General features: G+C 41.8%; 1 protein-coding gene across 26 annotated transcripts in view; it reads left to right on the plus strand.

The window, feature by feature from the left end:
* The window catches only part of ADGRL3 (adhesion G protein-coupled receptor L3), a 492,302-nt gene that overhangs the window by 429,873 nt on the left and 35,295 nt on the right, over positions 1-27,134 (plus strand). For 18 of the 26 annotated variants that reach the window (XM_048942764.1, XM_048942787.1, XM_048942790.1 and 15 more), the window contains 4 exons: positions 8,113-8,179; positions 9,602-9,693; positions 22,205-22,231; positions 25,441-25,609. In XM_048942764.1, coding sequence (XP_048798721.1) covers positions 8,113-8,179; positions 9,602-9,693; positions 22,205-22,231; positions 25,441-25,609 — 355 coding nt within the window. The remainder of the gene's footprint in view (positions 1-8,112; positions 8,180-9,601; positions 9,694-22,204; positions 22,232-25,440; positions 25,610-27,134) is intronic. The other 8 variants (XM_048942772.1, XM_048942774.1, XM_048942778.1 and 5 more) reach the window with 1 other exon arrangement.

The raw sequence follows: 27,134 nt of genomic DNA on the forward strand, positions 1-27,134 counted from the left end.
AATCAAAGCACAATTTAGATGTTCGTACAGCACCATCTAATAAAAAAACAGGGAAAATTCAACCTTTGATTCTCTTTGCCAGCTTTGTTACAGTAGCACAGTGCATTTTTATTGATTTTTTTTTAATTTAATTTCTTAAAATTAAGCCTTGTCAGGCTGCCTTTCCATTATCATTTTAAAATGTTCAGTCTGAAGGCACACGTAGCAAAAAACCATTTCTAAAGCATTTCTAAAATAGATTTTAGCATAGCTTGGGTCAGAGTGCGGCAGTAGTTGATACTTCGTTAAAACCAACTGCAAAATGTTCTCCTGAAAATCTTATTGGCATACACTAACCTGAGTCTTTGCAGAAACAAGTCTGTAGTGCAGTGGGACAGCTCATGATCTATTACTGTGCCAGCAGGTAGGCTTCATCTCAGGTGCATATTTGCATCATTCTCCTTCCACAAAGTGGGAAAATAGCAACCTGAATTTATATGCATCATACTTTGTGGAAAGGAAATAGTCCATGAAGATAAGGGCAAGGGGGAGTAAATTTTCAGGGAACTTTATCAATTTATCCCAGCAGTGTGACCTACCTTAACAGGCCTAGGGGTTAAAGAAAAGGTAGCAGAAGATCCAATTACAGTTTCTGGAATTCCTGTAGTAGATGTATTTCCATCAGTCACCTCCTGCTTTTTGCCCCAATCAACTCTGCTATTCACATCCTGTCTTGAATGATACATAATCCCCCACTAAATCAGGTGTTGAAACATTCTGCTGAGGCAGAAGGCAAATTTATTTTTGCTGTAGTGTTTTGACCGAGACCCATCTCTTCACAGTGGCCCCTATGGGCCCACTTTAGGCTGTGAGTCCAGATCCCTAGAAGGTCAGCTGAGATGCTCCCTTGCATCCGCTTTCTCCACCAGTCTGGTTTGCAGCCTAGTTGTTCAGCACTTTCAGACTGTGTCTGAGGAGATGAAGCACAGGTTTGCTTGCCCAGCTGCCTTAAAATGCTGTTTGCCTGTGTCTTCTGCAGCGTTACTGTTGCAGGACTTGTAGCAGCAGAGCAATTCTCACGCTGGTTTGAGATGAAAATTAACACCAAACACATTGTTGAAAATTTCTTATAGTAAAAGAATTTGCCCAAATTCAGGGTATCCTTTTGGACGTGAGGCAGTAGCGCTGCTTTGGCGTTTGATTGATTTGCATCTCTCCCCATTTATGCAGAGTCTGTCTTGATGCTCTGCAGGAACAAACCACATACAAATGAGTGGCAGTTACCTGCATACAGCGGCCTGTCTGTAGCATGGGAACATATGTGGCACCTAACCACAGCTCCTATAAAGCACCAGAGCAGCTTTGCATTGCTGAAACATTTCCACTCCCATTACATGTGCAAATTTTCCTTTTTGTAGCACAGCAGAATAAACAGCCTCCGTAGAACATGCTGCCTTTCTCTAGCCCAAATATTTCTATACTTAGGTAGTACAAGAAGAAAGTTAAGCTGAAATTTGCTGGAGATGAGCTACAGAGCTTTACGTTTTTTGTGTGTTGACAATGCAGCAGTCAAAAGCCTGTGCCAGTAAAATCTCTTTCCCTCCCCATAGCATGAAGTAGCATTTTTAATGATTAAACATGTATACAATATTTTACAAATAAATATTTACAGAGATTTATAGAGCCTAAAATATTTATTTATAATCTCTAATTCTAGTGTGCACAATTTTATCACATTCTCATAGTGGAAAATAAAAAATATACAATATGTTTTGTATAACTATCATGCTCCATCTGCTTGATGGATGATGATGTATTTTTCTGTGTAATGTTATTAGAAGGGTAGAACTGATTAGAATTTGTAGTGAACTATATGCCAGGCATACATAATTTGATTGCAAGAAGTTGCTTGGTTTAGCCGGGTTTTGTAAAACATCCTCTGGAATATATTACTTGCCTTCCTCCATTATTTATTGCATTTGTTTAAGCAGGACTTATGGAGCTGTTAGTGTTATTTGTTTTTCACCTGGCATTTGGTGCCACCCTTCATACATCTCGGAAAGATTTGCTTAGACACCCCGTGTAGGATTTCTTGATTTGATTTTCCTTTCTAAACCCAGCCATTGTGCCCAGATTATGTAGCCAGAAGCAGGCAATTATTCCTCTCTCTGGTTCTTTCTTCATCAGCTGGTGCTTGTGATTTTCTGCCCTGGTGTTTATATTGACGCTTTGGAGTCGCTGCCCTCTGAATTTACAGTCTTACACTTAATTATGCCAAAAATTGGCATTGTCTTTTTTCCTTTCCTTTCCTTCCTTTCCTTTCCTTTCCTTTCCTTTCCTTTTCCTTTCCTTTCCTTTCCTTTCCTTTCCTTTCCTTTCCTTTCCTTTCCTTTCCTTTCCTTTCTTTCCTTTCCTTTCCTTTCCTTTCCTTTTCCTTTTCCTTTCCTTTCCTTCTTTCCTTTCCTTTCCTTTCCTTTCCTTCCTTTCCTTTCCTTCTCCATTCCTTCCCTTCCCTTCCCTTCCCTTCCCTTCCCTTCCCTTCCCTTCCCTTCCTTCCCTTCCCTTCCCTTCCCTTCCCTTCCCTTCCCTTCCCTTCCTTCCTTCCCTTCCCTTCCCTTCCCTTCCCTTCCCCTTCCCTTCCTTCCCTTACCCTTCCCTTCCCTTCCCTTCCCCTTCCTCCCTTCCCTTCCCTTCCCTTCCCTTCCCTTCCCTTCCCTTCCCTTCCCTTCCCTTCCCTTCCCTTCCCTTCCCTTCCCTTCCCTTCCCTTCCCTTCCCCTTCCTTCCCCTTCCCCTTCCCTTCCCCTTCCCCTCCCTTCCCCTTCCCCTTCCCCTTCCCCTTCCCCTTCCCCTTCCCCTTCCCTTCCCCTTCCCCTTCCCCTTCCCCTTCCCCTTCCCCTGTCCCCTTCCCCTTCCCCTTCCCCTTCCCCTTCCCCTTCCCCCTTTCCCCTTCCCCTTCCCCTTCCCTTCCCCTTCCCCTTCCCCTTCCCCTTCCCCTTCCCTTCCCTTTTCTTTTCTTTTCTTTTTCTTTCTTTTCTTTTCTTTTCTTTTCTTTTCTTTTCTTTCTTTTCTTTTCTTTTCTTTTTCTTTCTTTTCTTTTCTTTTCTTTTCTTTTCTTTCTTTTCTTTTCTTTTCTTTTCTTTTCTTTTCTTTTCTTTTCTTTTCTTTTTTTCTTGGTTCTTTTTTTATTTGTTTGTTTTTGTTTGTGTAAGAGCAGTTCAAATGACCCATATTAGGGATTTAGGGCTCATTAGTTTGATGCTATAACTAGGCAGTGGCACAGTGATTGCATTAAAAGACCATCCCATTCAGGCCGGTTGGACTGTTTGTGTGAGCAAGCTGAGCCATGGTCCCTTTTGCCCAAATTACTGCAGTGTTACATCTCATGTCATTCTGACTTTCTGACTAAAGTAAAGGTGCAAAGAAGGAAGCTCCACTGCGAACGCTGTGGTCGGGGGATCGCAAGCAATTCCAGCAATGCTTATGTTAACTTCTAAGTAGACATTTCTTACACTGGCCAGTTATTTTCAGCAGCACAAGAAAATCTGAGGTCTTAAAAATAACTGAAAGCAAACATCACAGTCTAATGGCTATAACAAATCAGCTGCTGAGTCTTAAATGTCCGTGTCTCCAGTTTTGCTACAGAAAATAAGATACTGGGATTACAGTTTTATAAAGCTACACCATTTGCCTTGTCCTGTGTGTTAACCAAATCCATCCATCTCCTGCCTGGATCTGATGTCAAGCACTGTGGTGGGCAGCGCTGTGAAATGCAGAGGAAAAATGGCATTTGCAGTTGTTAGTGTGCAAAAATTACTTGTGTTAAAAATTCAGTAATGGACTTTAGCAACATGCCTTTGAGGAGACTTGCTCAAGCCAAATTGACAGTCAGAAGCTATTCCATATTCCCATACTATCCTGGGTTTTATATCAATGCCTATTACGAATCTCAGAGGAGAGCAGCTATGCTTTGAATGGCTCAATATATTCTGTAAAACATACTTGTAGGTATATTCATCCACTGGTGATCAAATTCATTGTGCCAGGAATGTCTCTATAGTTTCTCTCCCTCCACACAGTTTGGTATGCTATAAAGCAGGATATACATGGCAAGCAATCCAGCTGTCATAAAGCAAAATGAAAGCCTGGGATATGTACACAGCCTCCAATTCCATCAGCCAGCCACCAACATTATTTGCATGTTAATGTTGCTGGAAAATAGCTTCTAACAATACAGTACGTCTTGGATGGCTCTGTGAACTTGTTTTATTTTCAATGTTTGCTCTGGGTATTTGGTGGAGGAAGCGTGAGCAATGTGGATGCTGGACTGCATTAAGCAGAACATATATTGCACCCTTGGAAGGCACGTCCTGCGCATACATATCCCATTACCGCACACAGACAAGGAGGCTGCATGGCCATGTGAAACTAACTACTGAACTCCCATGAACAACATGGTATGTTAGGGCTCTTCAAATTTTATGGTCCAATGGCAGCTAATGATTGTTTATTGGTTATATTTAATACACACCGGGGATAGTTTAGTATTTGATTTCTCTTCATGCAGAAAACAGAGCAAACTCTTTGTAGTCTTTATTACTTGGGAAAAGCTTTAGGTGAATATAGTGACTTGTCATTGTGGAAAGGAAGGAAATTAAAAAGTAAAGAAAAGCGATGGCATGGAGCTCATTACAAGCACAGCACTGAACATGCTGGTGTGACTCTTCGAGACAGTAATGGGGTTTTGAGCATTTCCCACATCCATGGATGTGTGGATAATCTGCTCTGCATTGTGCTGAGCCCTGAAGCAGCTTGTTTGCTTAATGACAGCAGAGTATAAACTTGTAATAAGCAAGTCCGTGTTCACAGTGCAGCTGTGCATGGGGGGTCAGAAGTAACCCGGCAGCCCAAGATTAGCAACTTTTGGAAGTGAGTTGGCTGATTGCTTCCTTGTTTCAAGGAGCTCATTTATGCGGCTCATTGTGCGCGTGGTTTTGTCTTTAAGGAAAGAAAAGCTCAGTGTGGTACTTGTTTGATTAGCAATTTACATCTCTGCAACAGAATTGGCGGGATGCCTGTGTTTGGATGTTTCGTTCTTAATTTGCATTTTTAATGAGGTATGACTTAAATGGGCTCGAAGCCGCATTGCTTGCCGATGACCACAAAAAGACTGGCTTTCTAGAATCCTCATGTAGGTTAGCTGTAACCCTACAGCTTTCAGTTTAGCTGCCTGAGTGTCATGTGAAGTTTCATTACAAGGCAATTTTTTATATTAAAATAAAAAATTACACCACCTTATTTGAAGCATGCAGAGAGGCAAGAAAGCCTTTTCTGGTTTTTGCAAGCTGTGTCTTGCTCTTGCTTAGATGAGACCATCTCTCACGGGAAGGGAACTGCTCTGCTTAGCATCTGCACTGCATAGCTGGAGGGCAGGACCTCTGCCTGCCTGCAGAACAAATCAAGGTCCTGGCTTCTGCACTGCTCCCCATCCACGGGCACCTTCATCATCACTGCATTGTGCGCTACAACCAAAGAGACCAATTTTTAGGGGAAAGCAAGAAACTTCATTTGGCTCACTGAGGAAAAACTAGTTGCTTTGTACTGCTTTGCTCAGGCTGGCCCAGCTTTTCCCTCGTCTTGCTGTATTTCAGCTTTCACCAAGCTATATGACAATATCGTAATGAGCAGGATGATGGGGACAGATGACCAAAATAATCTTGGAGGTGTGGGAGACCTCTACATAAGGAAGCTGTCGTCACTCGCATAGCAAGGAAGCAAAGGTGCAAAAGCAACCTCCCTGCCAGAAGTTCAGTGGATCATCTTTGAGCTCCTTGTTGTTTCCAGGAGTTGACAAGCCTGGGAACCGTGGGGAAACCCAGAGCTCTGAGGTGTCTCCCAAAGTACTCAGATTTAAGCAAATAGAAGCAGATTTTACCCGTGTCTCAATCTATGCATGATAAGAGCTACCTACATCAAATGCGACCACATGACTGCCCAGCGTGACTTAAAAATATGATGCTTTATGGTCATGGTTAGTGGGCATGGTGGTGATGTCTGACAGCTGGAGTAGATGATCTTAGTGGTCTCTTCCAACCTTTACAATTCTTCAATTCTAAGGAATGAAGAGAGGCACTTTATGCCTTTCTGCTTGCCTTGGCTTTCTGAAAACCAGCTTGCACTTCATGCTGAAAGAAAACCAAGTTGCTTGGTAATTGCAGTTCACCACGTTCCCAATGCCTGTGCAGCAGGGGCTGGGAGATGTTTTGGATGATGAACTTGAAAAAAAGTTCAAAATATTGTAATTTAAAAAGAAAAACATACCTCCTCAGAGTCATCTGCCATACAGAGTCTACTCAGCATGCATCTCAGTGAGAAAAAACTGTGGGACTGCTTGCCTCCTGATCTGTACTGAGGCAGCTGAGGCATAAGCACAGGTTGCTTTTTTTTTTTTTTTTCCTCAGGTAGGATGGGGTAAGTATTAATACTTACATGCCCTGAAAGGTGTGAGCTGCTGCTATGCAGATACCCTTTTTGATGGCAAGGGACTCTTTACAGGTACTTCATTATTCTGAAACTTCTATTCCTCTGTCAAATCTACTTGCAATTGGCTGACATTTCAGGTGTTGTTATGAGTGATACACATATGTCATGATCACATAAAATCTTTCCTATAGGAAATCAGGCTTCAATAGTTTGAAGTCACTCATGTTGCTCCATCATGAGCTGTGTCTAAATCACCTTGAAATTCCGCTGATGTAGAAGAAACGAGATTTCTGTGCAGTCACTCTGAAGATCTCTCAGTTTGCCTTGCATGTTTATGATTGATGCAGTCTCATTGAGTTTTTTGGTAAAAAGCTGCAGAGCTTATTCAAGACTGACAGTCACAGAAGTGCCTGTATTTTAATTTGTGATGAATACTGGCATGACCATAAATATTGGTACATCTTTGAGACTGTGGAGACCTGAAATTTATACAGTCAGGGAGGGAAGTGGGAAGCTTTATCTACAGCCTTGAATTTATTCATATCTTGACTTTTCTCGGTCGCCGAGGTTCAGGGCATGTTTTATTCTCTCAGCAGAAGACTGTGGTGATCTCTGCTGTGGGGCTTCTGGCACAGACCTTTCTGCCTATTTAAATTCCATTGGAAGGGGAAGAATTCAATGAGTGCATAGAGCTGTCATTTGAGAGGCATCTTTTCCTCCATGATAAATTCATATATACAGTTCCTGTCACTTATCTAATTATGAAATTTCATCGGACATTTACTATAAGACTGTTTTTACGCTTTCTTAGTCCTCTGTGTATAAACGGAGCTGTGATTTGCAGCGTTGCAAACACGACAAGATATTATTATTTTAAACATCATGTGAAACTTTCTTAGAATTTATATTCATCTGTCTTGTACCCAGTCACTTCCATTTTGTCTTCCTGTCGCCTGGAATGAACTAGGAATGGAAATATAATTTCCCGGGGGCCTGAAAAAAATGGGGGGAGTATTAAACGCAGTTGAAATTAAGCGATTAATAATTTAGTTTTAGGCCATGAATCAACTTCATGGGATCACACAGACCATATGCAATGCTCGAAACATTAGTAGAAACAAAACACTCTGGAGGATCAGGGAAATAAAACGCTCTAAAGGGGAAGTCGCTGAACCTAATTAAACCACAGCCTTCTGTTATCAAAATCATGCTTCCTGTTTGCAACAAATTTGCTCTGATCAGCTTGATGGAAAAATGTCATCTCACTTGGCTGTTGACAGACAGCTTGTGTTGCATCAGATCTGGAGAGGAAAGCTGAGGTTAAAGCAAAAAAGGCTCCATAGCTACTCATCGGAGCCCTTCCTTAAAATAAAATGTTTTAAGGTGTTTTTTGATGGACACAGAAAGCCCTAGCAGATAGGCCTTGTGCCATTTTCCCCCTGCTTCCTCCAAAGGTAATTATCTTATTCCATCAATAGCACTGTCAGAAATCGGGCACATAATTCAGCATTTAAATGAACAAGCAATGTAATATTTCCTGTCTCCCACTGGCGTGTTTTGCAGCTCACATTCTTCTCTGTCACTTGCTCACTCTTGATGTATGTCCTGGGTGCAGTCCTTGAATGCCTTCTCTCCCCTGTGTTTCATTACAGATGTTGGCTCCGACTTGACACCTACTTCATTTGGAGCTTTATAGGACCAGCGACCTTGATAATTATGGTAAGAACTCCTAATTAACTACTCCATCTCTCAGGTCAAGAAATAAAACTTTTGCTGTCCCTTTAGTCTGTATCTTTAATTTACACAGATTAGTTTGAGAAAGGCATGTTCTTCTGTGACCCCACCTGGCACAAGCAATTAGAGGCTCGTTACAGGAGGCTCTTTATGTGGTGAAATACTCGATCAAATCAGGGAGGGGAGGGCATGTAGTACATACTCTGGGCACTGCCTTGGAGCAGGTGCGCGGACAGCTTGGTTTGTGCTGTTAGATGCTCAGAAGTACCAACCTATTGTATGTATATGGATGCCACCTACTGTCCCTGCTTTGGAACTCGTGCAAACCTTTGCGTGGATCATGCAGAAAAGGAGATCTGAGGTTAAGGGGATGTAATAAAGTCAAAACTGGAAGAGAGGTTTTATGGAGAGGGTCTCCTCCCCTGCAGAATTTGAAATTCCTGTGACTTTACACTTAGCATGTTGCTATCATATCAGCTACCGCAGCAACAAGGTAAGAACACAACTTTAGAGACAGCTGGAGTTTTCTGATACTTTAATCACTACAATATGGCTTCAATAAACCATCCTTTGTTTTGAATAGACTGGAGTTTGGCTAACACAGCAAACCAGGAGCTCATGTCAATACAGACATTGTCTCTGGTTCTTCTGCTGCTGGAGAGTATTTCAGCAGCCTTCCACACCAGCTCCAGCTGGGAGCTGCACCACCAGCCAAATCTGTTGTGTTTGTTTTTCCTCTCAAACAATGCATTCACAAAAAGATATCTTCCTTTTTTCATTATGTCTAAAACCCTGGCTTGGGCTTTGGGAACTCCTTTCCAGGAACTGGTGACCCTGCTAACACTGAAGTGTTGAAACACCATCATGTCTTTTACTGAATACCTCAGACTCTTTTTGCTTTGCTTTGCACTGTGCTAAGCATCTTCAACAAGAATAATTTCCCTGCCCATCTCCTCCACTACACCTTATTTAAAAGGTAAATTCACAGAAGAAGTTGCTTTTTGATTTGCTTTCAATGAGGCTGGTTAAGCAAGAAACTTAGAGACTTTTCACGAGTGTGTACCTCTCAGACATGGATGAGCCATTAGAGAATTGTTTTTAACTTTCCGTAACGTCATTTGAAGCACTACAGTTGATGTTGGAACCAGCCCTATATCAGTAACATACACTGCTCCACAGCTTTGTAATGCTGTGACATCCCTGCTCCATAGCCTGCAGGCTGGCTCACCTTATAAAATACTTGGCAGTTTTCTGTTATTCAGTCTGTATAAAACTGTAGTGAGAGCTAATTTTCTAGAGCAACTCATCTGTTACAAAAACTGAAACTGTTACAGAGAAAAGTCTGATTTCTCCCTATCACATTCTGCCATGTCATGTTGCCTTTTTCTTTCCTCCCTCTTTTTGCAGCTTAATGTAATCTTCCTTGGGATTGCTCTCTATAAAATGTTTCATCATACTGCCATACTGAAACCTGAATCTGGATGTCTTGACAATATCAAGTAAGTGGTTGTTGTTTTTTTCTTTCTGCTTCTTTCTTCCTTTGCTGTTTATGCCCCTGTTCCTCTATGATGGCATGCAAGGAAACCAACTCTGCTGACAGCAGTGATAATAAGGTACTGGATTACAGCACTGCAGAACGGTTTCTAATGGATACCAACAAGTGGCTATTGTTGAAAGACTGTCTGTAAAGCGATTCAACTCGTGTTAGTGTTCAGTCAGTGCATTTTCCATTCAATTTTGCACGAAGGAAGCAAAGTTACATTTGCTATCCTTGAAGAAGGCAACCTAGTGCCTTTACATAAGAGGAAGTTGCACCTGATAATTACCATGTATTTACTGCCATCTCTACAGGGAAGGTGTTGAAACTGTTGATCATTACTATTTCTCCATGCTCTGAGTACAGCAGTCTTTCTTCTTTTCTGTTTATTTTGGCCGCTGACAGATTTAATGACCCAAATTCTCCCCGGAATCTGATTAGTTTCATCCAAGTTACTGGGGTTTACCTGGGGATGCCTATAGCAGAGGACACGAGCGCCAACCAAGGTGTGCTTACCCTTGGACTTAGATAATAATGTCTGAGCCAGGGCATCTCACTGTCTAGCAAGCTGCCTCATTACATTGATGGAATATTATTCTCCATCACTGCTTGTTTATTCAAGTACCTCTGCCTTTAATTACTTGGTTCAGAAATACAAGTGGGATTTCAGGTGCAGCATGTGATAAGATGGGGAGCCTGCTAATTAATAAAACAATCTAATGAATTTCAGAAGGAAATTGTTGGTGTCAGCGCTTTACTGCACACCTAAGAAAGCAGAGTGTTGTGTGACACCACTGCAAGCTAGTATCCATTCTCTTCTGTGGCAGGAGCTGGGGAAGAGGCAAGAAAGGAGCTTGTTAGGAATGGCTGAATGGTAGCATTGCAAGATGGTTCTCAGCAAGGTTATTGTTGATAATGTTGAGCTGCAATTGCAGATGTCCCTTTGATTTAAAGTAGGTCAGTCCCCCTTTGAAAACTTCCCAAAAAGCAAACTTCCAAAAAAAGCAAAAACTTGCAGTGCCACTGGCATGCCATGGCAGTAGTCTACAGGGTGAAGTTTTTGTTTCTTAGGCTCAACCTTGCATGCATGCAGGCAAAGCTGAGAAAGACCGTGATTTTGTGAGCTCAGGGACCTGCAGGGTATTCATCTGCTGTGTTTGTCCTTGCCAGGGTTAGGGACAGACTGCTCTGTGGTGTGTCACTGTTTCTCCTGCCGTCATTTAGCTGTAAGGTGAAATTGGAGGAGCAGGCCCTCCTGGATGTCTGGGTCCAATCTCAGCATGGTAGTCTTTCATTCATTTCATATGGTCTTGGTCGAGGTGTTAAAGGAATGGTACATTTAGTAGCACTAGAGACTTGCTATATGACTGACTACTCGTCATGCATTAGTGATAAGGAATTGCTTGCTGAGACAGTCTTTCTAAGGTTACCCACACAAAATCTGTCTAGAAAACCTTTCAGAATGACATTTAAATTAAAAATTGGGAAAAAACAAAACAACAACAAAAAACCTCCAAAGCCTTTATAATTAAAGCAGAGATAATAATTGCCTACTGAGTATTCTTGTTTGTGCTAATCTGTAATATCTTTGTTTAAAATGCCAGGAATTTATACAACCAGTTATGTCAATTATCATGTCATTGTAAAATATTTTATGGGCTCTTTGGCAGAGGAGTGTCTATTCGTGATTTGACTTCATTAAAACGTTTTGAAAACACAAGCAATTAAAGTACTCTAAGTATGTTGCTGATACCCTTCCAAATATGTTTCTTTGTTACAAGAAACTTGTTGTGTTTTTTAAAAAAGAGAGAGAAACATTATGCAAACTCAGGAGGATCCTGAGGCTCACTCCAATAAGTTTATGAAAACAAGATTTTCAAAAGTGATTTGATTTGCAATGTGTACCTATGCAGAAAAGAGTTAAGTTTCTAAATCAAAGGTACCTGCTTTCTCAATATCAGATATACTTGAGTTTTAACAGAGGGGAAAATTCACTTTATGAAAGCTTTTCTAGGGTTGCAAAGGACTCATCATCTCCAGAAGTCCTTTAGGTGCAATCATGGTCTTCTAGGTAAGATCGTTATCTTCCTAAATCTGTGCTAATGCTGTTGCAAAATGTGGATGTGGTACAGCAGCTCTAGAATAAAAAACAAGAAGTAATGTTGTTTTAGAGGTGACCACTGAGATCCTTTCTGAGCTTACCTCTGGGGGTTTACAGGGTTGGTAAAAAAAAAAAGATACCCAAGTATGTTTCTCTACAAGAATACTGCCTTGGTGGCTCTCAGCATGGTTCCAGAGCACTGGATCTTGTCTTGTCAATTTATATTTAAAAAACAAACAGAATCGAAGACGTGGATTGGAGGGCCCCTTGCTGTGATCTGCATTTGACAGCTTTATGGCGCATGAGGACCTGAATGGGAGTTTGTTCTCCCAGTTCATTTCCTAGCGCTGTTCTGTGTTAGGCTGTGGTGAAGCTGTTGCAACATAAATCCCAAACCAGTTCAACAACAGCAAAATGCTTGATTCCCTATGGCAACGTAAAAATAAAGGCCATAAAATATTTTAATAGGCTGTTAATAAGCACTCCTGCAATCTGGTGCTTGCCTGTGTCACTTTAAAGGTTAGAAATACATTATGAAGTATAGAAAATAGAGAGCCAAATAACTCCACTTAAATTAATGAACTTGATAAGGGATCAGGTGTCACCTGGGATGCCTTTAATTACTGCACCAACAGAAAAGCCATTCAAAGGGCAGTGCCTGAACCAGATGCTGTATAGCTGAAAGATTTGTAGGCACTGAGCAAAGTTGTAAAAATAAACTTCCATAACCTTCAGAAACAATCTGTGTATTATTGTGCCAGCATGGGAGAATCTGACATTCCTTCAGTGGAGCACTGGGTACCCAAGAGTTACACAGCGAGAGATTCAAAGAGTAAATAGCTGGTTTACTTTTTACCCACATTATCTTTTCCAACTTAACCCAGCACTTTGGAGAAGGGCAAATCCATTGAGGAGCTGCAGCTGGTATGTGGGTCCTTTGCCATGCTGAGAGCATCCTCCCTGTGTGGCTGGTTGGTATTGAGCCAGTTCAGTAGGCTGCACCCACTGAAAGAGTGAGGTTTATGCCCTAGTCCTGCTGTTGAGGTGTGTGGTTTTTCACAATGGAGTTGCACTTTCTGAGAGAGAAGCTTTCTTTGGCTTGTATTTCCACATCAAATATTCCTGCATGGTGAGGAAAAGATGTGAGCTTGTGTACGTGGGTATATGCTGTTCAGAGCTGCGAGAGTTTCTGTGCCAGCTGCTGACAACAGAAGGGCAGAATAGCTGCCATTTAATGACAGGTACTGTCAACAGGATCTTTTGAAAAAGATGAGTTTGATTTCCTCTTCAGTACATTTAAACAGAAATGTTAAGAGCTTGCCCTGGGTGAGGATCTTTACTGCCTTTTAAGGATCACTTCAGTATGAAGCAGTGCAGAGAAGGATGCCAGAATTCTGCTTGCATGGGTGATATGTGTAGCATTTGACCCTGCATCCCCAAATTCTGGGTGGGAGAGGATTTTTTATTCCCGCCTTTTCCAATGGCCATTTTTAGGCTGGGAGATTCTTCCTTCAGCCCACACAGTGATGTCACGGTGGTCCAGTGTGGCTCTCATCTCTTCAGGACTCGTCAGCAGGGACAAGTGAGCTGAGATGTGTGGCAGGAAAGATCATTTTGTCTTTGGTAGCTTGGCCAGCATCTTTTATATCTCACTTGCTGCCTATCTGAGAGCGTAAATGGGGTATTGCTGGAATGGTGCAGGAGGTTGCTCATGAGCACAAACTGATCAACTGTCAACAAATGGACCCAGCAAGGCTTTGTATTGAAGGATTAATTGCTGCAGTTCCTCTGAACTTACTGGGAAGGCATGCTGCTAAGGAAAGTGGTTCTTCTAAGCCAGGGACAATGCCAGCTTCAGGATGGCAAGTGCTATGCCACTTGCATCTCTAGCCTAGAAGGTGGAGACTGTCAGCATATCGGTATGGTATTGATGCACTCTTGCTAGCAGATGGCTCCTTAGGAAGACATGACACCAGCTGGAATACTTTTAGAGCAGCTGTGAGGCTGTTTTACCGGAGATTGCTGCTGTGTAGAAGGATTTCTGGAATTGAGCAGCTCTGAGCCTCTGATTCATGCTTTTCTATCGTGCCGGGTGGATGTTAGATGTGTGAAATGTCTCACACTGTCGCAGACAGGAGTACACTGCATCTTTTTTATATTCACATTCCTGTAAGAAGTCTTATGTGACAAAGGAAAATACATCTGTATGTGAGTTAGTCCAGCGTGGTTCTGAAGTTTTCCATCCATCAAACCCTTCCCGGGTGGTCAGGCATGTAGACTGGCTGCTTGCTGGACAGAGTCACCACACAACAGGCTTTCATCCGACCTGTGTCAGATGCTCCAGCATGACAAATCACCCAGGTGTTGCCTAGTGCTTAAGCCTCAATCTCTGTGCAAAATGTAGGATTTCAGATGAACCACCCCCTAAAACACCTTTGTGTTGTATGACAGTGCACAGCACTTAGGTGACAGCCTCAATCTGCAGCCATTTAAGTGTTTCTCATTAAAAACCTCAGGGCATTAGTAAAGGAACAAGAAAGAAGGGGCTGTACTGATGGTAATCCAGCCATGGTCTTCACCAGATCTACTGAAATCTGTTGTCTTCTCATTGCTGTGTGGTGTACCTTGCAGTGCTGAGATATGTTGATGTTTCCCGCAGCTGCACCAGCCTTCCTGACATTCTTCTGCACTGTAGTTATGTGGGCAGGGAGATTTGATTTTATTTGCTTTGGAAGAGTGACATGGAAGCTTTAGCTGCTAAGCTACATACCCACTAAAAAGAAGGCAGGCAGTGGAAGGCTTTGTCAGTTGGAGGGCTTTTTCATTCCTCTTTTGTCCCATGTAGGTGCATTATTGCTTTAGCCAGGGCATAGCTTGGCTTATGCCAAGGCCACCTGGGTGCTCTTTGAAAAGCACAGCTCGTGGGGACTCTTTCAAAAAGAAGTGTGTCAGGCCGTAGTCCTGGGTTTGCTGGAAAGGTTCATCCAGCGCAATTGAAACCTACCCAAAAGTCATCCAAGAAATTCAGTTCTCTTTCTTGCAGACAGGGATAATCAGGCTCTTAGCTGGGAGCTCCTTTTGTTTCTGAAGAGGCGGTATTAATTAGGGGCACCTTGCAGTGGTTTAATCCTGGCACTGATCATTGCGGTTTTATTGCAGCTTTCTTCATTCTTGTATAAACATGCTCCCATCCCTTCTTCCCCAACAAAAGGATATGTACTCCAGCAAAAATGTAAGATTCCCTTCAAAACATTTTTATGCCAAACACGCAGGAAGGAATGTTTTTTGGTACTGTGGCTGGATTCACAGGAACACATGCTGAAATCCCATTAACGTGGATGATGCAGAAATGTCCTGCACTTCAGAAAATCAATTCCACTCCCTAGTCCCCAGATGACCAAAATGAGCCCCCCTGGGCTCTCTGGCTGCACGGGAGCTTCACATGGGCTAAGGCTAAAGGCACACAGCGCTGATTTAATGGATAAATAAAAAAGTGTATGTTCTCTTCAGTTTTTGAATTGAAGAAAGCCGATTTGACTCAGCTGACTTCAGTAATTATTTTCTCTCACTTGGATTTATTCCACAGAGAATAGCTGCATTTCTCATCTGATAATTTTCCCTCTAAGAAATACAGTCAGTAGTTCTGGGGGCCGTCATAGACTCCATCACTGAAACCCAAGCTCAAGAAGAGGTGCTAGGAGAGGGGAAATACCATTTGTCTGTGTCCTCAAGCACCGGGAAGCAGGTTAACCTGCAGTGCTATCCTGGTTGAGGATGCTTGTTCAGACAGCAAGATACCAATGTTTCTTGTAGGCATTGCAGTGTGTCTTAAGCAGCCATTTGTCTTCCCAAAGGGCACCCCTTTGCATCCAATTCAGGTCTGATTTTCAGATCACGAAGTTCTAAGGAGAGCTAATAGCAATGAAGAACTTCACTTTCAATGCCACTTGGAGTTTACAGCAAGCCTTGCGTTGGTAAACCTTTCTTTTTTTGTTTCTTGGAGCCTCAGCTCCCAAATTAAACAAGACTTGCACCATACTCCTCTTTCTTTTTCCATAGGAGTCTCTTGGTCACAGGCTTACAGAAACAAACCTGAGAATGTGCAATCTAAAAGCAAAAGGCAGGAGCCAAATGAAAAAGCTCAACGTTCATTATTGCTGTATAAAACTTTACGGAGCCGAATCTGGGCTTTTTCAGGGAATCTGGCCCAGGCAGGGAGAGACAAGGGAAATTACATGCCGTAGACAAAGTTTGTCATGCTGGGAAGCAGGGTCAGTCGTACTACAGCATCAGGCACAAAGATGAGAAGCCCGTTTCATGATGTGCCTCCTTTTCAGCTTCACAAACATTTCCATATCCTTCTCTCCCCATATGTTGTATGGGTGTGATTATCTGCTCATTTTCTTGCTTCTCAACATATGTATTTTATTTAAAGAGACATGACTAATTCCATCCTCCAGATTAGCTTGTTTCTTAAATCCTGTGGGCTTTCTTAAGTCATAAAAAACTCTTCATGAGGAGTTAGGTATGAAATTTAAAATAAAGGTTAAATAGAACTTCCAAAAATCATCTGCTGAACTGTTTAAATGAAATCCTTGATTTAACACAGCAGTATTGTGCTGGCAGGAACAGAGGGTTACCAATCTCATTTTATTTACTCAGCTGATTGAAATGCAGAAAAAGTAAACATCCTGGATTTGGTGCAGTGAGGAATGAGTTAGGTTTTGAAAATGCAGGATGCCTTCTCCTGCAGCAGGAAGTGCTCACTTTACTGATATAGACAAATAATTTACTGTGTTAATATCTTTTTGCTAAAAGGAGCTTCTTTTGTGCTTTTAGATGTTAAAAATAAATAAATAAATAAATAAATGTAGAGGGACAGCAAGGATTATTTCGTATTTTTGTACTGAGATTTGGTCAACTCATCTGCTGGCTTCTGGATCTTTGATTTTCAGACACTGCAACTTGGAAATAGTTTGTGATGCTGAAGGGTTTGGAATCTAATCACATTAGATTCACATGGGGGACTGGACTTGCAGAGCAGAAGCACTTTAATCCTTCTTTACTTCTGGCTTTGTAGCTTCTTAGGAGCACACAGAGTATGCAGCATGGTATATGGGTCCAGCTCTTAGAAACCTGCCCAGCCCAGCACCTGGGTATGACAGTGGATGCAGAAGGCCCAATCCTGTACCTTCAGCATCCTCAATTGCCACTGAAGTAAGAGCTGAAGGTCTGTGTTACCTAGTGGGATGGGGTCCCCTCCTTCTGCAAAGCAGCAGATTGGGCAGTAAGCAGGGAGAGGGGCTGATGTGCACTCATGCTGACCTCAGTGCAGGTGTGATGGGGTACCATATGTTGGCTTGAGTGGTAGAAAGGTGCACAGAGTTTGAAACACAAGTTAGTGAGTGCAAACGGTTACAGGATCCACAGTGAGCCCATGACCTGAAATCCCAACTGGTGCATTTCCTGTAACTCAGTATTAAATAAAATTGCAGCGCCTGTAAAGAGCAGACTTTCTTCTAAAATTTTCATATGGCCCTGCTGACAAAGTAGCAAGACATCTTGACTGGGCTACAAAGAATGACATGTTGAAAACTTTTCCTTCCCAGCCAGCTGTGCTGCATGCTGCAGTTTTGGACTCCTTTAACTTCTGGGACAGCAGACTGAGAAAACAGCAACACCGTAGATGCCTTTCAGAAAGGAACCATCCTTTTATTTCCAGTCCAGGAAAGAAAAACCTGTTAGTAGGGTAAAACCAGAGATCCTGAGCCACTGCTTGGGCCTAGTGTTCTCCGTCACTGCACAGCACAGCATTCTCTGTCACTGCAAGACTTGACTAGTTTTTGTTGTTGGTTTTTTGTTTTTGTTTTTTTAAGTATGGCCAAATGATCTGGGTATTTCTGAAAATGAGGCATAGGTTTTTCTCTCCCTTGGGAAATCTCCCACTACACAAAGTTCAGGAGCTCAAGCTATGATCTTTGTGTCCCATATGGCTTTGAGAGCTGCAAGAGCTGCAGTCCATTAGTATGATGCATTCATCAGCCCAGTGGTTGGCTTCACAACTTCCTGGACCTTGTCCAGAAAGTGCTGTGCTTCATAGTCCCCATGGTTAGCACAGTGCTGCTTCTATGTAATCTTCATCTACATCTCTGCATGAGCAAACTTTTAGCAGGCAGCCTAAAGCAAACCCAGCAGAACCACTTGGAGATGCTGCACACTGCACAGAATGAAGTACTTACAAGCTTCCTGCCAAGCGAAGAGATAGCACATTTGTATTTAGTCAGGGTGTGGGGTTTGTGTGCACCCCAGAGACAGAAACCCTGCTTATGCTTTAAAAACATCAGAGATTGCACTTCTATCTGTGTGCCTTTCTTGCCCACTGATGTTGATTGCAGCATCAGATTCTGTTTGTTGCTCTCCAGTGCTCCATGAGTTTTTTTGCAGCACTGTTTGGTTAATATCTGACTGTTTTAGCTTTGGGTTTTGCCTCTTTATCTATGGCTTTTGTGATGGCTGTGTTAATGTCGGATGGTGATTGTAAAGCACTAATCTTTCCACTGACAGGTGTCATCCTTTAAGAAGTTGAGAAAAAAATCCATCAGTGGTTATTGATTTGAGAGAGTGTTCTGGAAGATATTAAATACCTCAGGTCTTTCTGTGAACCCATAAATCATGATTATTGTTTTAAAAGGCCATACATTTTAAATATTTTGTCAGCAAGCCCTGCCTGTGCTGATTGTGAAATACAAACGTGTCTAAAGGCTTTGCAGAATCTGTATGGTGTGGAAACAATCAGATATGTGGTTACACATTAGTATGTTTTGAATAATCATGGCATACCTTTGCAAAGTTAGGAGAAAGGAAATAAACAGGGTAAGCAATTCAGAGGGTAATTAATTACTTAGGGAAAATTAGATGAGCTCAACAGAATTGCTCTTTCCAATTGCAATAATTAAGAGCATATCTCAGAAAGTGAGCCATTACTTCCCTGGGCAAGTTTAGAGGGATAAGAATGGTACTTCTGCCTTTGATGAGTGAAGACAGACGTAGGCTACTCCACCTGGGCTGGGGCATCACGCAGGGCTGAGGGAGGGTGTGAAGCTAGGGGTTTCTTCTGCAAAGGAAGCTGAAAGGCACACAGCCCCTTGCACATGGCCAAGCCAATCTGTGTCCAAAACAAGACCCCACAAATGAGCACCAGTGGGCTGGGGAGAAATGGGGGCCTGCCATCAAAGCAAAGCAGCTAGAAGACAAGACCTGGGAATTATTGCTTGAATGTTGTTGTGCCGAAAATCAGTGGCCTGAGGAGGGTGATTAGAAAAAGATTTGGCTTTGTGCCACTTACGTGGTAACTTTGTCACAAAATGTGAAGACAAATCCTTTAAGCACTCTTCTACTGCTTGCTATTGATTTTTCTCCACATGAAGACGCTCCTTCACTAATTAGCAGTGAACCCGTCTGCTTTATGAGGGGAGTTCTGGACTTTCCTGCTACTTCCTGTAGATTTTCAGGAGTTCAATAAATAGATGTTTTCTAATCCTTGAAACTTAAAAAAAAAGGCAAAGAAAACAAACATCCCTATTGCCTCATACTGGTAGACAGAGGGGAGACAATAGTATGCTTTATTTTGTGTCACGCTGGTGCTTGCCTTCAGGAAACATCTGTCTCTGTACTTTATTTGTGCCATACTTAAATGAATTCTGTGGGCATTTCTGAATGCATCGGATGGTGCACATCATCCATCTATTTTTATTTGAGTTTCATCACTCATAACAGCTACTAAAGGTTCTGTGTGCCATGCCATCACTTTGGCATGTTTTACTCACTAGCCAAAGCATGTATTTTGTGGCCTGAGCTCTAAGTCCACATGCTTACTCCATTCTGGCCTTTTCCTGGTAACAGATATGGGAAAATACTTCAACTTCTCAAAAGAGTGATAAATTAGAGTTTGTTAAATCATAAAGAGTTGAGTAAGATGATAGCATATGAAAGTCTGAATAGTTACATTGGTCTTTATTAAATGCGTTGTTTTACTCTAAATGTGGCTCAAATACCATTCTTTGTTAAATTTAAAAAAGCTCTTTTGAAAATAAGAACATATTGTTCTTATTAACATATGTTCTTTTTAAAGAAGAGTTGGATAGCTGCTTTCTGATAGTAGTCATCGTTGATTCAGACGCATTTTAACATGACTGTGTGTAAATTCTTGCCTTACTGTTCCTGCTGGAAAAGAAAAAAAAAAAAAAAAAAAAAAAAAAAAAAAGGCCTTGATAAACCAGGATAATGCTGATTTACATACATGGAAGTGGGTTGCACTGTAAAATATAATTCACAGATTTTCTCTGCCCCTGTACATATTCTGGCAATTCGGTCACCTTGTGTCAAAAAGGTACATGTTGTGTTTTTAAAGATAGGCAGTGAAACAGATTTCCAAGCTTCTGTCTTTTTAGTTTGTTGGAAGCAGCTTAGGATGCATTAGCTTTTAAATTCCTTAAGCATCTAAACAAGGATATAAGTAGATAATCTGAGCAACTTTAAAAAAAAAAAAGAAAGAAAGAAAGAAAATAGAAGATAATACAAACAATCCGTTCTCATAATTAAAGCAGAGAGTACTTTCAGAAATTGGAAGACATCTAACTTAAATAAGATTTTGAAAGAATTTCACATGATGTGTAATTAACACTAAGAAGTCTTTTCCCCAAGGTAATGTCAGGGCTTTTTTAAGATTAGAAAATGGATTCCGTATTTATATGGTTGGGTAGACCATCTACTATCCATCATCTAGATTGCAAAGAAACACAAGGGGGTAAAGTAGGATTTTCAGGGTTACAGAAATAATACAGTCACTAAAGATCAGCTTTTTAATTTCAGGCATTTGAAAGTAAAGCCCTCGCCTAAGCAATCCTTCAGATTTCCTCCGTAATTATTAGAGAAATGTGTTTCTTCAGGGAGCGACAAAGATTCACCTGCTATAAGTACCCGTTCTTATATGAGACAAATTGCTTTTTGTGGGTGCCAGTTTCCAGGAATCAGAGCTGCTTAGTTCAAATTAAATGGGTTGAATCCCTTGGTTACTTCCAGGAATTGGGAAGAATTCATGCAAATCAGTTCTGGAGAACCCATGGTAGCTCCAGCCTCTCTGACTGCATTAGCTTAGGTTTTCCAAGGATTTATGCTTCAGCTATTATTTGCGTGCACTGTTTGTAAATATAATCTCAGTTTTTCAATAAGCAGCTACATTTTCCCCTGAGCTAAGACTGTTCCAAGGCTTTTTTCTTGTCTAAGAGATGGTTTTTATGTACTGCAGATAATGACACAGTATTAATGCAGCACTGATAGATTTCACAGACTTTACCTGGAAAAAAACACTCTGGAGTAATTTTTTGAGACTGGAATTGTTGCTAACACAAGAGTTAAGCTTCTTACAACACTTCAGTTGGTAAAATGAAAAGGAAAGATGTGTATTTCGTAAGAGATGTAAGAGACTAAGTCTTACAGGCCATGCATGTAGGGATTTGAAGTGCTTGGGAGTCGGGTGTTTGAATATCTCACTTGTTCAAGCATCCACTTGCTTTGGGCACTTTCCTAGGCACAACCACATCCAGATGGGTTGGAAATGGTGCTCAAACTGCTTGGGTGTTTTTGACAGTTCTCCCCAGCGTTAACCTCAAGCTAAAAAGCAACCTGAGTTTACCGACTTCACATTTCTCCCCTGTACGAAGATAAAACAGAGCCTTGAAGAAAAGCTATTGCAGTTCACTGAAGAGACTTGGTGAGGCAATAATGGGGCAAAAAAAACTGTGGGTGACCATGCCAGGTTGAGGCTGGGACTGGCAGATCTTGAAACCATTCTCTCAAAAGGAAGATAATGCTGTAGTATGACTAGTATGTTGGGAATTATGCTTATGAAAAAGAGCAGTAAGGAGATTCCAGTAACACACTACAACGTATCAGGTGGAGAGTACTGAAAGTGCAGTGAGATTTTATCTTCAAGGATGTGTGCAAGCTTTCTGTGTAGCTATACTGGAATTCCAAAGGTAGTCTTTTTCAGTGAGAGCCAGGCTTTTTATCGGAGATTTCAGTCAATTGACAGTTGCATGACCAGTGTCAGAGCCAAGTCAAGGAGGGGCTGGCTGCAGCTCGCAGCTAGTCATGCTCGCTTCCATGTGCAAAGCCTTACTCGGTCGCAGGGCAGCGAGTCAGACTGGCTCGCATGTAGCAAGCATACCTAATGACACTTGATGCTCTTTGCTTTTGTTTTGGTGGTGGCTGATGGGAGAAGGGAGGGGGGATGAGCAGCAAGCTATATTCTCTATATGTCATTATATTTCTAATGTTGGTGTTCTTGTCTTTATGTCTACGCATTCTTTAGCTATGAGGATAACAGACCCTTCATCAAGTAAGAATGACCTGAATGGCTGATAAATTTCATTTATCAGTGTGGTCCCATGAACCAGCTGTCAGATCAATATTGAAAAATCATTAAAGCTTCTGTCATTCGCATTTGAGGCAGAAGAGCAAACTGTGCAGAAAAATGGCCAGGCATACAGCTAACGTGCAGAGTTAATGTTCTGCATATGTATTGCCAACCGATTGCTACTATATTGGCTGTATATTCTTTGACTGGGAGTTACTTGAATTCAAGTATATTCAATATTCTGAAGAAATGGTGTTTAATACAGACTTGTTATACCAATAGCAACCTTCTGGTCCACTGTGCTCCAGCACTGAGGGTGCTTTGTGGTAATGTAAATACAGAAGAAAATTTTCAGAAAAGAGCATGAGTGATAACCCATGTGATTCCCATTCTGGCTGATGGGTGCAGTGCAAACTAATCTGTATTCAGCGGATAATCTCCTTCCACAGTGGAGTACCCAATTGTCTCTAATTTTCAATTATACCAAAACATTATATGTTTGTTTCTTTATTGTTACAAAATTGCACTATGGAAAAGAGAAATTGTGGAAAACCAACAGCAAGTCTGTACAAAGAAAAACAAAAATCACAAACAAGCCACACCAAAAAAAAATCCTGCAAAGCAAGCCAAAAATGCTCAGAAATTACATGCCTTAGGGCATCCGTGCTTTCTCTCTTGCAACCAAAAAGCAAAGCACAGTAACACAGAATAAAAGCTGACCAACTTTGCAGTAGACTTTCAGTTTGTTCTTCTGGTGAAGAGTCCTTTGTGTTCATTCCTGCAGCATCATTCCCATATTCTCTTTCATTTCTTGATTCCTTTTTTTCTGCGGGCACGGGATGGAGCCATTCAAAGTAATCTCCATGCCCTCTTTATCTCCAGGTCTGTTTTCTGAAGCACAATCCTGTATCTCGTACAGTTTGCACTGTTGAGGGTCTTCTAACCCAAAGATTCCTTTCCATCACTAAAGGTAGCATATTTCCACTCTCATTGCACAATAACTGTTTCACACATCTGCAGCCTAAGGCTCTTTAATCAGGTTCAAGAGTTGGCTGCAGTGCAGGGCAGTATAGTTTCCTGATATTCTGTGGATCGTTTTTAGAAGTCTTTGTAATTGGAGGAACCTTTTGATCATGGTGAGAAAGAGAAGGGAGAGGAAAAAAAAACAGTATTTTTCACTTCATTTGTTTTTTGGTGTTTTTTTTTTTGTTTTGTGGTTTGTTGTTTTTTTTTTTTTTAATTAATAACATAAAAAGATTTGTATTTTTAAAATTAGCATACCATTAAAATTATAATGTGCTCTCAGTGATGGTGGAATCTCAGGGAGAAAAATATACCAAGTGGTGAATGCTGTAAATGTTATCTAGTGTCTACCTTACCAAAGGATTTTGAGAATGCCTTTTCAATTTGCATCATGCTAAATATTTATTAGCGGGATTGGCTGGAAATGCTTCAAAGGAACTGTTCTGGTCTGATAGATACATAATAGTGATTTTTAAAGAACTGCTTAAGTAAGCAGTTACCTTGGGGAGCTCTTCTGGCCATGTGCTCAGAAAATACATATTTTATAAACTCCAGTGGAAGGAATATTGCTGTATTTTCATTCTAATACCTAAAGAAAAACAACAGTAAACATTAATAGAACAGCAGTGTGCTTCTGTTTGCAACAAGCCCTGCTAAAAGCAAGGGGATTCACAGCTGCAGGTGCTGTGGAGTCTCAACAGGGGAGACTGTCAGTCTGCCCTGCACTGGGCTTTTTCCTCTGAGCTATTGCTGCTTTATCTTTCTCTCTCCTACCCCATGCCCTGCCTAGGAGAGAGCAACCCAGATACTCCCAGGCCCCATTCATGTTTCTGCGGGGCTGGAGCATCTCAGTTAACCAAAACATAGGCAGATTGTTCCATGAGCCTTTGGTAGCAGCTAGAGCTGCTTCAGGCAGTCAAAGAAACAGAGATATTGGCTGGCTGCCGACTTATCTGCTCTGGAGAACCAACGGGTTAATGTTGAGGAAGGGGTGCAGAAGTAGGCATCACTGTTTGGTATTATTTCATTCATTTTTATGATGCAGTACCTGCTTGTTTCTAGGGAAGAGGAAAGAATCGTGAAGGAAAGGTCAAAGGGATGCTCACAGTGCTGCTTGCTGTGCAGCTGTGTCTCCCAGCTGGTAGCTGGTTCTCTCCCCTATGTGGCAGCCATTCTCATAAAGTCAAGATAAATAAGAACTTGGAAATTGAGGTTGGTGGTTAGGAGCAGGAGCCGGTCCCCAGTCTGCCCCCATGCTGCTTTCCACACTACCTCTTTTTCTGATATTGGAAGATCAGCCTCTGAGAAGTCAATTTAGCACATGATTAACTTTATTTAGCGGGGAAATGTGGAATGTTTCCCCTGCCCTCCCAGCCTGCCTAAAATCCAACTGAAAAAATGATATGCAACAGCAATCCCATGGCCCAGGTCCTCTGGTTGTCCTTGGCCTCTCCGAGGAGTAGAGAGGCACCATTTCTCTCAGTGAAAAGACAGTTAGATGCTGTCTGTCCTTGCAGAAGCTTGCTGGGACAGAGTTTGCTGTTGGAGCAGACATGGTGTGTGGGCACATATATGTGTGTCTGTATTTTCCTTCACCATAGAGCAGTGTGAAGCAGTGTCAGAGAGCATCCTTGCAAGGAGCCAATCTGGCAAGTACCTGCTTGTTGTAATTTGGCTGGCTCTCTTATGGGAGACCAGCTAAAGGGCAGCAGTAAATGTGTCTTGGTGGTAGTTGTAAAGAAGCTAATCCAGCTAGCACTCCTGCCCCAGGCAAACCAGTGGCCATTAAAAAAGTGACATTCATAGTTGTTTTGGTTGGTTTATTTTCTTTTTTTCCTGCCATTTACAGAAACAGCATCTACATTGTGTCATATACATAAACACTGCTTTTACATTAAACAAATGGGGAAAAAAAGCCAGAAACACTGCAGACGCTTTGGTTATGATGAATTTCCATTCTCATAACATTTCCATTTTCGTATATTTACTCAAGCTCCAAGACTTGTAAACTGCATCCAACTGAAGACAAAAGTCCCTACAGCTCACTTTGATGTGCTGTTTTCTTTTTGCTAAAACCATGGCCAAAGCTCTCCCTGTTTGCAGACATGTGCCATATTTTATAGATGAAAGACCAATCCTTTTTTTTTCTGTTTTGTTTCTTCTAACAGGTCCTGGGTGATAGGTGCGATAGCCCTGCTCTGCCTATTAGGACTGACCTGGGCATTTGGACTCATGTATATTAATGAAAGCACAGTCATCATGGCGTATCTCTTCACCATATTCAATTCTCTGCAGGGAATGTTTATATTCATTTTCCATTGTGTCCTCCAGAAAAAGGTAAGACAGACTGTTCTCAGCGGCACAAGCGGTGGTAACAGTGTGTTTTGTTGCCTAACAACCACAGCATAGTGTTGGCGCATGTGCCCTGAATTCAGATCGAGCAGATTTGTCTCGGTGCGCCTAATAGGGGTGGTAGTTAGAGTGGAAACTGGCAGGAGAGTGAGGCGATAACGAAGATATGTGGCAATGGCATTTCAGCAGCCAGGGTGCTAGCGGTGAGCACATTGGAGGCAGCGCACAAGGCAACTCGTGCTTTGCAGGGCTTTGCGATAGCAAACCTGCAAAAGGGCTCTGCTCTGCCTGTCCTTACACCAGTGTGAGGCGTAAGTAGCACCACAAGCATCCAGAGGGTCCTTGTGTGTCACAGCAAAATGGGGCTATACATCTTCATTTGCAGTCCTTGCAGGAAACAGCCCCTTTCTGTAGTAGTATATATTGGAGAAAGTATGTAACAGGCTGCTTCTCCCACTTTTTTAAGAGCAGAAGGAGCCACGCTCTGCAACAGTTCGCTAGCTTTTGCATAGCTTGGTTGTAATGTGGGTTTTTGAAAATCTTCCATGCACAGTAAGTACTTCTTGGTGGAACTTGAAATATGCCCCAATTAACATTGCGAGGTAACAGTGGAATAACTTAGGTAAACCCCAGTTGGAAAAAGAGAAATAAAAATCTCCTCATGCATATGTAGATCAAATTTACAAACTTTGACAGTCAGTAATAAATATTTTTAAGAACCATTTTATTCTCCACTGGAACTCAGTAGTGCACATCTCTCTCGGTCTGTGCAAACCTACTGATAATTGTTGATGTACATCTTGGTTTCACAGGCCAAACTCTATATCCAAGATAAGCATATAGAAGAGTTTACATGTGGATACATCTGAGTCCCAATCTGTCAATGTAACTAAGCTGCCTCAGTCTCCAGCACAGCATCCCATCATGGCACTGTACTCTCCTAGGGTGTTCAGTAGGCATTCAAATCCCTTCTGCCATTCTGCCTCAAGCCAGTCTATGCTCTTAAACCACCACTGATGCCTTTGGGGTTGCTCCTGATTTACAACTGCATAGAGGAGAGGAGAGTGCAACCAGTAGCTGGCTGTGGGGGGGTGCATCTCTCTGATCCGAGAGCTGAAAGAGGAATGGTTTGAGAGGGGAAAAAAAAAATCCTATCTATCATGGACTAGAAAATCAGCAGAAAGCTGCAGAGAGGCAAGCAGTGGGTGGCTAATTAAAGCAATTGAATTATTTTCCCTCAGCAAAGGATTGATTAGGCACTCGAGCGTATTGGGCACTCGTGGTATTGTGTTTGTCTCAGGCTCTTAAGGAAAAGCCTAATGAAAAAGCTGTAATTTGCTGTTTAAACAGTTGTTCTGCAGAGTTTTCAAATGCTCGTAGATGGTCTAGAGACATCTTGCAGCTAACTGTGTGCTCCAAGTAATCACAACTGGTGTTTTAGTTCATGTGTGTATTATTTTTATTTTTTTTCATCAATGGGCAACATGACCTGCGTTTGGTTTTTCACTGC

The sequence above is a fragment of the Lagopus muta genome, chromosome 4 (genome assembly GCF_023343835.1).
Source record: "Lagopus muta isolate bLagMut1 chromosome 4, bLagMut1 primary, whole genome shotgun sequence".
Taxonomy (NCBI): domain Eukaryota; kingdom Metazoa; phylum Chordata; class Aves; order Galliformes; family Phasianidae; genus Lagopus; species Lagopus muta.